This window comes from Amphibalanus amphitrite, unplaced genomic scaffold, assembly GCF_019059575.1.
Source record: "Amphibalanus amphitrite isolate SeventyFive unplaced genomic scaffold, NRLGWU_Aamphi_draft 001676F_arrow, whole genome shotgun sequence".
Lineage (NCBI taxonomy): Eukaryota > Metazoa > Arthropoda > Thecostraca > Balanomorpha > Balanidae > Amphibalanus > Amphibalanus amphitrite.
In genome coordinates, this window is record NW_024883169.1 from 16,447 (window position 1) to 33,008 (window position 16,562).

The following is a 16,562-nucleotide window of genomic DNA, read 5'->3' on the forward strand; positions in this document are numbered from 1 at the left end:
ATGCCTCACAACTCATCCTGAGTCTGGACGGGGTGACGGCGGTGCGGCGGCGGGACGGCTGCAACGGGCGGCGGCGGCGCCGCGGTGGCACGGCGGCCGGTCGGCTATCACGGCGGCACAGCGGTGGCGCGGGTCGGTCCGGCAGCCCGATGACACCGTTCATTCACTGAAGACCTTTTGTCGGTGACATACAGAGACAACACGCGCGATTGGTTGGAAATCTTAGCGTACGATGGAACGTCAGATGACCTCGGAGCATCGCGCACCAGCCTCGTCATGTTGGGCGTCGGTCGCAGCGGCGTGCTTGCAAGATAAAGGACATTAGGGAGATGAGGGATGTTTAGCTGGCTAGTGTCAGTGCGTGTAAAGTTTGCAGCTGCAACTCCATTTGGCGGGTGTGCATGCTTCTAAAGGGCGCGGCTGCCCGCCAGCAGACCAAAGCCCTTCTAAGTCGCGGAGCGTGTTAGCTGATACGGCCGTCGGCCGTGCTGTGATTCGGAGTGTGACTGGTACGGCAGGTATAAGATGTCGCTGTGGTTGGCCGCGGACCGAGAGCCCGCTCCCGAGACGAGGCGGTACAGAGTAGAGCTTGTATGTAAGTGGTAACCGGTGGAGATAAAATACGGTTACCTCGTATACGTACGTAGGCATATGAGACTACAACTAACCATCGTCCATCAGATGTAAACAAACCCGACGCCCAAACCCCCAACGTAACAGATATACAGTTATACACTGCAATGTTTTCTAATGAAAGGGAAAATTTTGATTTTTCGTGTGTCGCCAGCTTATTTGCGCTGGCGTGCGGCTGTAATTTAAATGGTCCATGTGTGCATCCAGCTGTTGTCTCCAAAGTGTATAGTTACGTCTAGGGATTCGTGGATAACGTCTCTGCTGCTCCACCGTGTTTATAGTTCACATGCCCCGCTGATCTCCGTCCAACACGCCCGCCTCTCTGACCATGTTTTCCCTTCGTCACAGACACCATCACACAAAGACACGTACGTATTTCAGTTGAGACAAGTATAATAAAACGGAACAAAAATGATAGACGAACGCGTTTCGGCTAAATCCCCGTCATCAGCGTCTAAAAGGAGAGCTCCTTTTAGACGCTGATGATCTCCTTTTAGACGCTTATGACGGTGATTTAGCCGAAACGCGTTCGTCTATCATTTTTGTTCCGTGTTAAAGACACGTACAATGGGTTGAAATGTATTCAAACATGCCAAAATGATTAAATGTCAATCTTTGGATATTTGCCCCGACATGATAGGGAGAGGATTGTACTGTCAGTCTTGAAAGTACCGCGCATCGGTGCGGTGAATCTATCAAGCCTGACTGAGGAAGGGCTGCTAAAGAAGAGAGTCACCGAACCAATTGACCTGGGGAATGGACGAAAATATCAATTGCTTCAGTTACTCAAATTTAGCAGGCCCTTCCTCGGTCAGGCTTAATAGATCCACCGTAACTTTGCGCGGTACTGACTGTACTCGTGCAGGCAATGGCCCACCTTTGGTCGGTCATACGGCTTACATTGTCGGGGGTAGTTGGTGGAGCCGGCTCGGAACACGGTGCGCCGTGATTCAGACCGGTGAGAGTGTCGGTTGTTCTGAAGGTTCACCCTTATATACCACACACACCGTCATGTTTGCTCTTACTAGCATGCAGTTTTTATACCGTTCGCGCATAAACGCGTTTCACATTTTGAGTTGTTTATCGATCCCACATAAAGGTTTTTCACTAGATCTAACCTTCAACCTGTTTACTGCTACGTTCATTATCGTATTATGTCTGCTTTTAATCTCAGGTACGATCAAACCCACCACCATGTTTGTCCTTCAACATGTATTGTTTCTCGGTCAGGGACGGGCTCTCTGTTCCGGCGGCGTGGTGCAATGCTGAAAGTGATGAGTTTTCTTTCTATGCATACACAAAACACACCGATTAGCCGCTCAGAGCAGACCGAAGTGATATTTTATTTTCTCACACGGTGTTTTGTTATGTTCGTCATAACAGACCCGTGTTCGTTCCTCCGTGAGGTGATGAACCCGTCCGCCGGCTGTTTCCCTCCGCTCTCCCTCTGGAAGTCCTCACTCCTCGGCTTCCTACCCTGACCCCCCCCCCCCCCCCGGGCACCTGTCGTCCACCCACCGGCACCCCTCTGACACCTCTGGCCTTGGGACGGGGACGGCGCGCGGCTGACCCGGGCTGCGGGCAGCGCGCGCGAGCCGCCGGCCGCCGCCGCCGCCGCCGCCGCTCAGCCGGCAGCCAGTTGGCGGGCCGGTGTGAACAGAAGCGGGCGTGCCGCTGGAGCGCGCGGGTCACGTGTTTGAGTGACCGGGTGAGTGTCCCTGTGAGTGCCCCGGACTGTGGGAGTGCGAGAGATGGCAGTGCAGCAGCAGACGTACGGCGGGTTTCAGCCCGGAGGGATGACGCACCAGCAGATGGGCTTTCCATATATGACGGTCAGTACTTGCCACTTAGCCAGTGGCTGATAGAGAGTGCGGTGACCTGGCAGGGAGGACGTTTACTTCAATTTGTGTGTTAGATAATTGCGACAGTGCCAAGCGTCTCGTGTAATAATGCGTGTTACCATGGTGCAGTGACCCTTATATCCCTGATCGTATTGAACAAAATCAACTTGCGTGTGTGTTCCTGGGGTAAATCCGCGATATGCAGTTACACCCACATCGCTCAGACAGCTGGATAGATTGAGATTTTTTCTGCATAAGTCCGTGCTTACCCGTAACTAATTATTGTTATAGTAAATCCTTGAGTACAGCCCTCTGCAAACTGCGTGGTAGGTATTCTTTTTTCGACAAAACCGGGAATAACGCGAATACTATGCTAACGGTCACTCGGAAATCGTAACAGCAAGACGTGCGAGACTCCGCACCTTAGGTTGGGCTTATTTTGGTATACATTTTCCAGCTAGTTTGGCAACAATACAAGAAAGTTTATATCTGCCCCCAAAATAAGCTTTTGCATTTTGTTGCTACACTAGTTGCATAATTCGTTCAGTGATAGAACCAATCGAAGGAGGGGAGCATGGCGCATCTTTATGCAATGAGATCCGACCGACCGATAACTTAGTCGTTGAGTTATTCTCGGTTTTGTCGAAAAAAGAATACCTACCACGCAGTCTGCAGAGGGCTGTACCTTCTCACCTTTTCCTACTAGGACAAACCGAGCACAGGAACACAGAACGTCAGTTCAGACTTCAGTACCGTCCTTGGTGTTCCGTTTAAGTGTTCCAGGAACTCGCTTACCCTCAATTTCGTACAAATCGCCACCGTCTCTCGGACAAAACCAGCGGGGAACGCCGGGGATAACCCGCAGTGTCCACTGCCCTATCAGTGACACACTTCCGCCGAGCTGTCTGACGGGGAAGCAGTGTATGACGTTGGCAACGGTAGCGGGGCCGTCAGAGCCGTCACGTGGACTGCAGTCAGGTGACAGAGCACAACGATCCACACTGTTTTGGTGGATCGGTATCTTAGCTGTTCAAAGCAGCTTTAGATGTTCGAGTGATGAAAGGCAGTGCCAGGAGAGTAAGAAATGCGTACCGCATAGTGCGCAGGTGCACGTGCTTACAAAAATTGGGCATGCAAACATCATTTCGGCACAAAAATAAAGTACGCTACGGTCTGCCGAGAGGGCGCAAAGAGCGGAGTGCGCTCTGCCACTCAATGACCATCCATAGAAATCCTATGTCCATAGCCCCTTGGGCTGCTGAGAACACCTGCCGGTCTCGTAAGGCCCTGAAGGCCCCACGTTGAGGGCCCCACGCGGCCTTACGAGGTGCCCCACGCTGGCCCCCTGAGGGTCGACACGTCGGGAGCTCACTGCTCAGGGCTCACGCCGACCTCCTGTAGTGTTTCACGTGGGCCTCTAGGGGTGCCCTACGCCGGCCTCGAGTTTTCCCACGCTGGCCTCTGTGAGGAGGTGCCCCCACGCACTGGCCTCAGGGTGCCTCACGCCGGTCTTTCAAGGGGCCACCGCACATTTGTTTTCGCTACCCCACGTCGGCCTCCCGGGGTTCAAAGTTCCACAGTCCACGAGCCGACCTCCTGGGGTGCCCCATGCTGGCCTCTGAGGGACCGACCCACCGGCCTCCCGGTGCTCTACGCATGTTACCCGTGGTGCCCCTTCTGGCCTCTGGAAGGGCCCACGCCGATCAAATGGCCGTTTTTTACCCTAAGGGCAAGGCGCGTTTCTGTTTTTAGCCTTGCCGGGGTGACTCGAAAAAAAAGATGGAATTCTGCTTCCATTCTCTGTCACTGGGCAGAGTAGTTGGTGTTCGGTTTCAAGGAGGGTTGTGTTTTTATGCTGGGCGAAAGCCCTGCTCAGAAATGACCCGTCTGGCGGGAATAGCTCGTAATATGTTTGCAAACATATCATTGCCAGAAGTTATAGGTACATGAACCGCGGTGCCACGCGCAGGTCTTGTGACGGTAGATCACGTGGCGACCACATTCACTGTTCAGGGCCGCTTCAGAAGACACGACTAGAGCATTACACGGCACTTAGCACTTAGCAAGCGCGATGGAGCGCTTCTTATCTCTAGAAAATGTGTGGTGGCGCCGGCCAGACGCCATACATTTACACCGGCACTTCGGAACTCTGAGCTGACACGAAACAGACTGAGAGCCTTTCGTGGTAGGTATGCGTGTCTGCCAAGGGCCAGTGCACCGAGCGGCCGCCGGTGCCGCTGACTCATACATTAAGGATGAGTTGTCTCCAGGACGGGTGCGAGCTCAATGCTTTTTTTCGGTCCGTACTCGCGCGCACGAATAAAAATCACCGGAAAAGAGTCTGCTTTGAAATCCTTGAACGAATTCTGGAAACGGTTTGCTGTCTACCATCAGTATTTCCCTTGCTTCTGACTGTTACCGCTGAGACGGTTGAGACCAGGAGACCTTGCGAGGCCCACCACCTACCGAGCCACTGGCTCTGACGTGTCGGGGGCTGCGCTTGCCGCCTGTGACTCCGCATCATTGAAAGGGTCCGCGCTGGCGGCGGGTGTAGCACGAGAAGACTCTTCCGGGGAGCTCGGTGAATGTCGCGCTGACCCCAGCTCAGACTGACGATTGTTGCATTGTAGAATGCTGACATGGGCTGACCCCTGGCCCCTCTCTGCTGCCGCCGCTCAGGCTTCATCAGAGTGATCATGCTGGCGTTCCGATGTCAACAACCGTCATCGGTTTGACACCTGTCACGTGTGAATTGCTTCATGCTGGTGTTTTTGACTGCTGTACTCTTGGGTCCCAGGCGCGTTAGCTGTTCTAGGTCCTGAATTCCTGATCCTGACGCCTCCATTGGTCACTTGTGGAACCTGCTGCTGAAGACCTTGCTCCGCAGAGACTCGTGCGGCTTTGCTAGGGCAGTCTCTGCGGATTGAAAAGGCTTAAATAATCTAGGTTTTTGAAGAATTTCCTCGATTCGTCTTTTAGTTCCGATATCGATGCTATTTCCGCCACAGGATTGCCCTGTTTCAATTTGTTCGACAGTTTTTGGTATAGGTATGACTTGACATTTCTTCTTCGTGAATTAGTGATCGTACGCCGATGAGCACTGTAGTCCGGGCGCCCAACCCCCCCCCCCCCCTTCCCCTAATTAGTGATCGTAATCGGCTAATACTCAGTCCGATTTTCTAAGGAGGCTTTGTGATGGCTTTGTGATAAAATAAATTATCATGGTGAACGTCAATTCCATTTGACTTAGACTTTGTCCCTTGGCTTGATGTCGCGAATTTATTCCCTCATGTGTGTGCAATGGTTTATCAGCTCAAGCTGCTGTGCATCTGTTGCTCTGTGACAGCGTCTGAAACAACTGCCGTAAGGCGCACTGTGTCTGTCGCCGGGCCGTTTAACGTTATCTGCCCATCAGGGCTCGCTCCCCACTGTATATGAGCGTGCGACTTGTGTTGTGCGTTGAGCGATGGCTGGCACCTGTGCTCACCCCCGTGGCCATCACTCCTGGTGACGTCTGGTAGTTTCACAAATGTGCTCCCTAATCGGCGCCTGACTGCGGTACGGTTTTTCTGGACAGCGAGGCGGCCAGTGCCTATAAACCCAGACGAGGCTGTATGCTTTATAGTCTAGAACGATGAGGATGAGAGAGGAAGGACACATGGTGGAATGCGGAACAGTCTGTCCATGGCCGAAACCGCAGCCCTAGCCACTGCGCCGCATGCTAATATTTCGGCCGGCCGGGGATGGTCGTACGTTCAGGGACCAGCTCATCAATGAGCGGACCGTCGGACGGTCAGGGACCAGACCTTCGCACGGCCCCGGGCTGTACCGGCCCTGGGGGAGGGGACGGTGAGGTACCGTCTCTCTCTCTGACACACAGCGCGCTTTCATCAGTCCGCCCCAATCCCGTGAGTGGTTTATGGCGCCAATTCGGTCCATGGCTCCGGCCAGCTGGCTGCATAATAAGTGCTCTCAGTTCTGGACGGCTGGCTGTTTATCTTCTCCGACATGTGTGTCACACACGCGGGAGTCCGACTCTGTCAGTCATTTGAGCTCCGTATCACACGCCTGGCGTGAGCGCGGGCGGGGTTTTATTGCCGTCATTTGTGTTAACTCGCTTTATGACCGCTGTTAAATCGATCAGTGTGATTTGTTTACGGTCTATGATTGGGGGTGGATCGATTTGTTTGCCACGTGGCAGCTGTGTAGAATCGCACTATTGCCCCTATTGCCCACCGTCACAAAGTCATGACTGGACAAAGACTGGAAGCTCTCGTAGACCGGAGTGCGTATTTGCCGAACGTGTGTACTTTGTTCCGCACACTCGCTCGTGTCGTGTCCTAATTGGTCCAGACTCTCCTTTGCCGGTTGTCTGCTGTGAAAGTTTTAACACACGACACATCTCCAATCTTTTTTTGTTCTTCACTCAAAATTGTTTTTCCAATTCGGTCCATTTCTTACCGGATCAGTTGACGCGGTGTTTTGTTCTCACGGTCTGGGACCTGGGTGATAACGGACCGGCGGAGTGTTAAACAGTCGAAATTTAAGTATATCCACCACGTAGGCATACATTAATTAAAACCATACTCAAGATCTGTGAAGTGCAAACCCGGACACCAAAAGGAACGCCCGAACTATTAGCCGATTGCATACGTTACAGGTGATGTGTTGTGTTCACGCGGGATCAGCTGATGTCGTGTTTGGGTCACACGGGATCAGATGCTGCGGTGTTTGGTTCACACAGGATCAGCTGCTCCGGTGTTTGGTTCACACGCGATCAGCTGCTGCGGTGTTTGTGATAAACGATCGAGTCAGCGGGATGGCTGACGGGCCCCATCCTGGCGACACGGTCGGTACGACTGCCCATTTCGGGCTCATGGTACCAGATGCGACTACTCTGGCTTTACATCCCGGCACGGCATTCTGTTACAAATGGACTAAGGAATGGGTGCTGTCAGCTGGGTCTCAGTCCGGTGAGAAGAGATGGTGTCGTCAGAAGACATTAATCCAGAAGACGGGGACAGAGGCAGGGCGGAGACTGGGGTGTAAATATACATTCTGTTACAAATGGACTAAGGAATGGGTGCTGTCAGCTGGGTCTCAGTCCGGTGAGAAGAGATGGTGTCGTCAGAAGACATTAATCCAGAAGACGGGGACAGAGGCAGGGCGGAGACTGGGGTGTAAATATACATTCTGTTACAAATGGACTAAGGAATGGGTGCTGTCAGCTGGGTCTCAGTCCGGTGAGAAGAGATGGTGTCGTCAGAAGACATTAATCCAGAAGACGGGGACAGAGGCAGGGCGGAGACTGGGGTGTAAATATACAAATGTGACTGCGGACTGGTATAGGGAGGAGAAGGAAAAAGATTGTTGGGAGAAGGATGATTATTACTTCATGATATTACTTCATGGGATATCACCATTGCACTATTCCTTTATTGTCTGCGAATATAACAACAGCTCAGTCATTCGGTTATGTTCTCAGTCTCGGCTCCTCCCACTTGACTAGGTGTCAGCCGGGGTATTGGCGAAGTCGATGAGGAATCTGTTGAATCAGAAGGTTTAGCCGTTGACAGGCTGCACTTGTTTCTTTTTTCGTTCACTGATCGTTCCGGCGATGCTTCCGGAGTGATTGAGCAGTGTCAGTTCAGTTAAAGTTGTTGACGGAACAAGGCTTTTTACTGTAGTTGACATGGTCGGCACCGGCCTTTGGCCTGTAAGTCGTCCTAATTGGTATTCCTTTGAGAGGTTTTCTCCGTTCCCAGCCGCTCGCAGTGCGCCGTCTCAGTTCCCCAATGGCCGTCAGTCGGCCTTCGCCGCCCGTTTATCATTTCACCAGAGCCGACAGCTGCTGCGTGTTAGCAATATATCAGCTGTAGCCTAAAAGGCCGCCCTATCGCCTGGTGCGGAGCTCTTATCGCCCTGGTGATAACTGCTCTTCCCCTACGTCAAACAACTGGCTATCAAAGCAGCGCCGCCGAGCCTGAGGGGCTGGCAGGTGGGGTTAGCTCTGACCTCGCTCCGTCAGTCAGGCGCCCCAGGTCCGTGCCAAAATCCTCACTGATCCCTACTGCCGGATATCCCATCCTGGGTTCATATGGCGCATCACAGTGGGAGGTGTGGCGCGGCTGTCTGAATGGGGTGGATTGTAAACACAATCCAGACCATACGAACCGACTAGTCAAATAAGCTGGCGGTCGCTCAACCCGGCGGTCGTGTGATGTGTTCTGGAGCGTATGTATGAGTGTATGGGAGGGTAGTGTCTGTAGCTTTGCTGCCGGTGCCCCGGGGCGGCTCTGCCCCTGTGTTGTCTCACGCGGTGTCTCTCTGTGCTCCAGGTGCCTCCGAGCTGGACGCCGGTGGGCCCAGTGACTGTTTCGCCGCCGCTGCGCTCGGTGCCCGGATACGTCTGGCTCTGTCAGCAGCAGCAGCAGGTGGGGCAGGCCATGCCCGGCACCCCGGCCGGCGCCGGCCCGCCGCGGCCGATGGGGACGCAGCCCGGCGGCGCTCCCGCCGCGCCCATGCCGCGCCTGCTGTACCAGGGCGTGGCGGCTCGGCCGGCGGCCAGCCAGCCGGCGCCGTACCCGCCACAGCCGATGAGTAACGCCGAGCGGCAGCTGATGGCCGTCAGGGAGATGCAGCGCCAGCAGCAGCGCCAACAGGGACAGCAGGAGCAGCTGTCGCACGCCAAGCGCCTGACGCAGTGGTACCAGCAGCAGCTGCTGCAGCCGCAGGGGCGTACTGGACAGCCACCGGTATCGCAGCCGCATCAACAGGCTCCCGCTCAGACTCCAATGTCCCAGCCGCCGCAGCAGTCCCCTGCACAAGTTCCGATGTCCCAGCCGCAGCAGCCAATTCCGGTGCAAGTCCCAATGTCCCAGCCGCAGCCGCAGTCCTCTGCACAAGTCCCAATGTCGCAGCCGCAGCGACCGGCTCCTGTTCAGAATTCATTGCCTCAGCAGCAGCAACACCAGCAACGGGCGCCACAGCAGCAGAACATGCAGCCGTCAATGTCGCAGGCTCAGCGCCACTCGCCAGTTCACTCGGCACCGTCACCGTCACAGCAGTACCACCAGCAGCAGCAGCAGCAGCAGCAGCCGATGCCTCAACACCAGCAACAGCAGCAGCGGCAGCCGATGCCTCAGCAGCAGCAGCAGCAGCGGCCTGCGCCTCAACAACAACACCAGCAGCAGCAGCAGCGGCAGTCGATGCCTCAGCAGCAGCAGCAGCAGCCGATGCCTCAGCACCAGCAGCAGCAGCAGCCGATGCCTCAACAGCAGCAGCAGCGGCCTGCGCCTCAGCAACCACTCATGCCTCAGCAACAGCAGCAGCAGCAGCGGCCCGTTCAACAGCAACAGCATCCGCAGCAGTCCATGCCGCCGCCGCCACAGCAGCAGCAGCAGCAGCAGCAGCAGCGACTCACGCCGCCGCCGCAGCAGCAGCAGCCGTCACCCAAGCGGCAGAACCGCCAGCCGGCACGCAAGAAGCCGACCGCCAAGAACACCAGCTCGCCCTCCAGTGGCGCCAAGCGGGCGGCCGACTCCCCGGCGCGACAGGCCAGCAAGCGGAGCGCTCTGGCCCTTGACGAGGACGGACCGTGCGGTCCCGTGTGCGCCACATGTCTGCGCGACTTCCCCGACCAGCCGGCGCTGCGGCTGCACGAGCGCACGTGTCAGCGCCAGCTGCAGCAGCGCGCCGGGGTGGCGGTGCGCGCCGCCCCGGTGACGCTGCTGCCGCCGCCGGCGCGGCTGGACGCCGCCGCGGCGCGCCCGTCAGGTCAGTCTGCGCCGGCGCAGCGGGGGTGCGCCCAGTGCGCGGCGCACTTCCGCGACTCGGCGGAGCTGGCGGCGCATGCGGCCGTCTGCCGGCGGCGGCCGCTCCAGGAGGCCGGCCGGCCGCAGCCCGGCGCACCGCCAGCCAGGGTTAGTGAGACCGGCCCGGCCCGGCGCGGTCCGAGGTGGTGGGAGGACGGCCAGCGTCCGCCGCCCGGCTGGCCGTCCAGGGTGCAGGCTAGGACTCCGGAACGCGCTGCCGGGATGGGCGCCGTCGGCAGTCTGTAGCAAGGCTCGGTAAATCCGGAGGAAGGCATTGCTAGCGTCTGACCTTTCGTAGCTCGCAGCTGAGTTTTGGCATTCGTTCGATACGGTCTGGGTCTTATTTTATTTCATTTCCTATCGTTTTCTCGAAGCTTTGGTTTCTACGTCAATCGCATTTTAAGTTTTCATTTATCGGAACGACTCTCTTTTCTAGCATCGATGATTTTTTAGTGGAATTTCGTAAACGCTTGCTCGGTTCAGCTTTTTTTGTCACTGTTTAGTTCATCCTCGCACTTAGTTCCTTCCTCGACAAAACTACTGATATTTTTCCGTTGATACCATTCCCATACTGCGACTCGTTCTCAATTTCATAAACTGAGTTTAGTGTCGCAATTTTAATTACACTATTGAAGTAGTTTCTCTGCATTTTCGATTTCCATCCGGCCCATAGTCACGGAAAATGTCTTTCATTGGAAATTTTCGTCTTGTATTGCTATAAGATCATATGACGATATTAGATGGGTGATTTTTCCCCGGAATACATGCATTATAGCGTAAAGCATATAACACTCATGTCAATGTGCCAGCTGGATGCGAACTGGTAAATCATTGTCGCCTATGCATGGCCGCCATATGAATTTCTTTGTGACTGCCGAGGATTGGACCTTTTTAGCGTTGACGATTCAGCGTCGAAGGCAGCACTTTGTCAGTTATTCAGTAGGACTGGGTGCAAAAGAGTGGACCCGCTTTTGTTGCCTCAAGAGTTTCTTCCTGCGCTCAGTGCTCTGCTCCATTTCCCCTTTCTCTCTCACAAGAGAGTACATGCGCACAGTGCACTGCTCCATCTCCTCTCCCTCTCCCACCATCCTGTCGGCCTCAATCTCTCCCCCCCCCCCACCCCTCGTTGCTCCAGCTCTGCAGTCACAATGCGCACTTGCCGAGACGAATGTGACGCAGTTCGTGCCTGCGGCGCACCGTATCTGTACCGTATCAGCGCCGCTGCGTGCTGCTTGGACGCTGGGCAGGACATAAATCACGGGTGCGGCTGGCGCAGTGGAGGGGGCTGTTTTTCGCCGCCGTCTGGCACCTAGGATCGACTCGACGGTGATCTCGTGTCCTTCGGCTGTGGACACGGACTGTTTGTTCTTCCTCTTGGTGGACGCTGTCCCTCTCCCCCATCCATTCCCGACCCACCCCCTCCTCGCTGCCATCCCTACCTCTGTCTCGCTGCCCCCTGGTCCCCGGCTGTGATCATGGGGTGGGCGCCCCGCCGAGCGACGGGGGTAGCGCGCCGCGTCTATAGCGCTCCCAGCAGCACGTGAAATAGCCACTGGCCCTGACACCGTGATTAATGGTGGGTCGGGGCACCCCGACCCACCACAGGGGGCCCGGGTGCTCCCGGTCCCCCTGTTGTTCAGCGGGGGGCCCCCGTGGGCCGTGGGGCCCGGCCGGCCGCTTCTCACGGCCATGTCACATGTCACATGACATACATGACTCATGTGTGAGCGACCGTCAGCCGGACGATCTGTGATCGATAAATCACCAGCGGGTGATAACTCTTCTCCGCTGTCATGAAACACCTACAATGTAGAGGTTTCCACCAAGTGCCAACTCGATTCCTTGAATGGTCGAACGCCATTCAGCCGCAGGGTGCTTTGGCATGACCAGTTTTGTGGCGTTGTTTGATGTCGCCATCCAAGTCATGTACTACCCTCGTCCTCGTTCAACTCTCTTGTTCTTTAACGTCCCATCCCTCCTAGTCCTATCCCGTCTCCATCCCGGCCCGTCCCATCCCTCTCAATCCCATCCCCGTCCAGCCCCCATCCCTCCCATCCCGTCTCTATCCCGTCCCCATCGCGTCCCCGCCCTCAGTCTGACTGCGGGCCGGCGCGGCGGCTGACCTCAAATTGTCAAACGGCCATTATCCGGCCCGGTCGGTTTCCATTAGCCCAGCGCCGCCAGCCCGGTCCCTGCCTCAGGGCCGGTTTGTGACGGTTGTCACGCGTTGGTACTGGCGAGGTCGAAGCGCACGGCCCGTGTGATGTTAGGTTAGGGCGGTGACTGGGAAATGCCGCAGTGAACGCCAGGTGGAAATCCCTTCCCGGAGGGGGGGGCGTGTCACTCCGCCACTGACAGGGATTACCGGTGATTGATTGATTCGATATCCCCTCGCTCCGGTGTGAGTGGACAGCTCTCACACCTGGGCCCGGGCCGGAGACGTGTGTCAATAACACGATACTCTGTCATGTGAGACAACGTGCCCGTGGACACATCCATTCAGCGGCGCGGAACAGGAGAGAACGAACAATCGCGCCCACGTGGCAACACATCCACTGGCGCTCCGGTGGTCGTTGTAGATCCGCTTCAGCCTGTTTTGCTTAGCAGCTTTCTGCTTCCGTCCCACGAGTTTGGTGCACTGCGTGCTTCTTGCGTGGGTGTGTGCGTGCTTTCCACACCATTGGTTGTTTGTGGCTGGTTTCGATGCCTATATTTAGTCGATTTTTATTTTTGGGAGTCAGTAGGCCGGCTTGGCTCACTTATGCTGTCGTTTTGTTTTGTTTGTGTAGTTTTTGAGTTTTATTCTTTGGTTCCGAAGCATGTTCGTGTTTCACATGTGTTTTACAATGCTAATTTGATTTACTTGTAGAGTTTGTCTATTTACCTTGCAAGCTACGTCTAATTCAAGTAATCTTTTAAACGTAACGACTATAATTGTTACTGTTAAAATCATTATGCTCGTTTAAATTGTCGTTCTGCCCATGTGTTCCCCCGTCCCCCTCCCCCCCCCTACCCGCCCAGCCCCGCAGTCTCTCACGGGGCTCCGTCTGGCTGTCCACAGCTCTCGCCTCACCCTTCGTCAGCCTCGATGTCGACCTTTGCGTATAACGGCCTCGGCGACCTGCCGCCGGGCGCCTCCCTGCTGCGCGTTAACTACCAGACCGACTCCGGGCCGCGGCCGAACCCCGGCCACTGGCCGGCCGCTCGAACTGGCACCCCCGCCGCGGCCACCGCTCAGAAAACTCCGACCGCCTCACCCGCCAGAAGAAAAACTCCCAACGCATCGCCGGCCAGAAAGAAAATCGCATCGCCGCATTCGAAGAAAACCTACAGAGCATCGCCAGCCCAAAAGAAAATCTCAAACGCGTCGCCGGTAGGCAAGAAAATTCCCAACGCGTTACCGGTCAGAAACGAAAGCCCGCTCGTGTCTTCGGTTTTGAAGACGGCCCGTGGCTTCCCTCCTGTCCGCCTGCAGGCGACTGGTGTCACGGCGGTCAGACGCGCCCACTCGTCCGGCCTCGGCCAGCTGACAGTGAGCGAGGTCACCTCCCTACGGATGGGCGAGTTCGAGTCGGCCTCTGGTGGTGTAATACACAGTGAGAGTAGCGCGGACTGGGGCGGTGACCGGGGCCCGGGGGACGACGATCCGCCGCCGGACCAGCCGCGCCCGCCGCCCGGGAGCGGGCCCCAGAGGGGCGGTACCGCCACCGCCCCCACCGCCGCCGGCGCCGCCGGCGCTCCGACCTCGGACGACGGCCGGCCGAGGCGTAGCGCCACCGAACACTACTACGGCGTGGTGGACCATTATTACCAGGAGGAGGTGGCCAACGCGCTCCCCGAAGATGGCGGCGGGCGCCGTAGGTCCAACTCCTCCAACTCCGGCGCGGCCCGCTCCTCAGCCCCCGGCGGCGACAGCGGCAGCGGCGGCGACGGGCCGGGCGGCGGCGGCGGCGGCGACGGCTGGCCGCCCGTGCCCGCTCACGTGCTCTCCGTGCTCCAGAGACCGGCCGTGGTTCTCCTCGAGTCGCTGGACGAGACTATCGGTGACCCGCGCGACCCGCAGGTGGCCACTGCGGCCTACATCGTTCACGGAGACGATGTGGTGGGGCGCCGCCTGCGTTCGCCCGCTGCGCAGGTCGCTCAGGAGCAGGAGGCGGCGCGGGAGAGCTCCGGCAGTCCCGAGCAGCCCATCATCATCTCTGAGGAGGAGGAGGATGAAGAAGAGGAAGAGGAGGTGGTGAGAGCCAGCTCGCGCGGGAGCCGCCAGCGTCTAGCGTCCTCGACAGAGGAGGATGAGTACAGAAGCAAGGCGTCGACGGGCAGACGTCCACCCCGTCGCCGCCGCCGCAACAGCAGCGACTCGCCTTCGGACAACTCTGACCCCGATGACGAGACCTTCACCGTCCGACCGTCCAGGGTCAAGCGGCGCCGCGTGTCCTCGGGCGCTGGCGTTGACAGCGGGTCGGCCGCGCGCCGGCGCCGGCCGAGCGGCCGCCAGCGCGGAGCCGAAGACACGCGCCTGGCCGCCCTGCAGCTGGAGCTGAACCCGCCGCGCCGGAGCCGCGCGCGCGTCTCCTACGCCGAGACGGCCGTCTCAGAGGGCGAGGAGGCTGACCAGGACACGCCCGGTTCGCCTGGGTTCCAGCCGGAGCAGCTCGGCGGCTCGGAGTCGGAGCCCGGGGCGGGCGACGGTACGGACGGAGACGCTGATGATCCGGGGAGAGCTGATGATGGTGCTGATGGCGGAGCAGGTGCCGGCGATGCTGCTTATGATGTTGACGACCCGGGAGAAGCGGCTGACGGTGGCGGCGGCGCTGCCGAGGACGACTCCGCTGGCGCTGACGGAGAGCAGGGCCAGGAGGCTGGCCCGGCAGACGGCGCCGCGCCCGGGCCCGCACCGCGCCCGGATACCGCCCCGCCGGCCCCGAGCACGTCCTCCCAGCCCGTGAGCAGGCCGCGCTCCAGAGCGCCGCGGAGCGGAGTGTCTGGCAACGCGCGGCAGCTGGAGCTGGTCGAGGGCCTGGACGTGTCCGCCATCGTGGGCACACAGACCGTGGACCCCAGCGTCGGCCGGCCGTTCTACGACGCCGACCTGGTGGGGGTTCCCGTTGGCCCGGAGCCCTCTGAGGCCGAGTGGGAGGCGGTCATGTCGCACTGGGCCGGCCTGGCCAGCACCCACCGCATGGCGCTGCTGCGTGTGCAGGTGCGCGCCCACCAGGTGCGCTACCTGCGGCACCGGCTGCGCGCGGCTCTCCGCCACCGCCGGCTGCTGCCGCCGCTGCCGACCCCGGACTGCGCCGGCGCCGTGGCAGACTCGGACCGAGGAGCGGCAGAGACGGCCGAGGGGGCGGCCGAGAGAGCGGGGGAGGCCGGGCAGAGCGGCGAGGTGAGAGGGGAGGACAGTGGGCCGTCCAAGGCTGTCTCTGCGGCGGGCGAGGAGCAGCCGGCGGCGGACGGGCCGACGGAGAAGTCCCCGTCCCCGTCCCCGCCGCCGCCTCCGCCGCCGGCTGAGGACAGTGTGGAGTCGGATCAGCCAGCTGTGAGTACCGGTGTGGTCGCGGCAGGGGCGGCAGACGCGGGCGGTGCAGAGGCGTCGCCGGGCGGCGTTACTTCCAGTTCGTGACAATTAGACGGCAGTAGGGGTGTGCTGCTGAGTGGACTCGAGAGGTCTCAGGACACAGGTCAGTGGAGTGCGCGTAGTGCAGGGAGGTGTTTACCGGCTAAAGGCGCATGTGTGAAAGCCAAGGTCTGAGCTGTGGCCATGCGATGTGAGATATAATCGAGTTCAAGTGTATTCAAGAGAGCGTTGGTGTTGTTGCTGCGCCGAATGGGTGGCTGTTGTGTTTGCAGAAGCGTTTGTGTTGAATCAAACTGGCGGTGATTTTTGACGCCATCTCATTGAGCGTGAAGGAGCAGCGGCGTTTTGCATCCCAGCTCCCGCTCCTATAGTGCAAACTGTGGACCACTGCCATTGCATTCGTGTGTCATCGCCCAAATGCTGACCATTTACCGCCAATGCCTCTCAGTATTTGCAATAAACTGAAGAGCTGCTGTGCAGATAAATCATGTATTTCCAATGGAGTTGTGGGCTCACAATCCGTTAGTTGACTAAACCTCGCATCTGACTGACTCCATAATCGCTGGTCCGTCTGAGCAAACAAATTATGCCAGACCAGTGACGCTAGCATCCACCTCAGCACACGAAAAGCTCTTTATTGTCTCCTGGAGCAGCCCTCTGGTCTGAGATGGATCGGTGTCCCCGTGAGGTGGCTCC

At 58.0% G+C, this 16,562-nt stretch overlaps 1 protein-coding gene across 1 annotated transcript; it reads left to right on the plus strand.

Annotated features, from left to right (window-relative positions):
- The first annotated feature begins 2,284 nt into the window (after positions 1 to 2,284).
- Positions 2,285 to 16,351, plus strand: LOC122374567 (protein piccolo-like). Its single transcript, XM_043353379.1, has 5 exons — positions 2,285 to 2,465; positions 8,813 to 9,640; positions 9,911 to 10,145; positions 10,251 to 10,396; positions 13,350 to 16,351. Exons 1-5 carry the CDS (start codon positions 2,385 to 2,387, stop codon positions 15,909 to 15,911), a joined length of 3,852 nt encoding a protein of 1,283 aa, XP_043209314.1. The 5' UTR covers positions 2,285 to 2,384; the 3' UTR covers positions 15,912 to 16,351.
- The last annotated feature ends 211 nt before the right edge of the window (positions 16,352 to 16,562 follow it).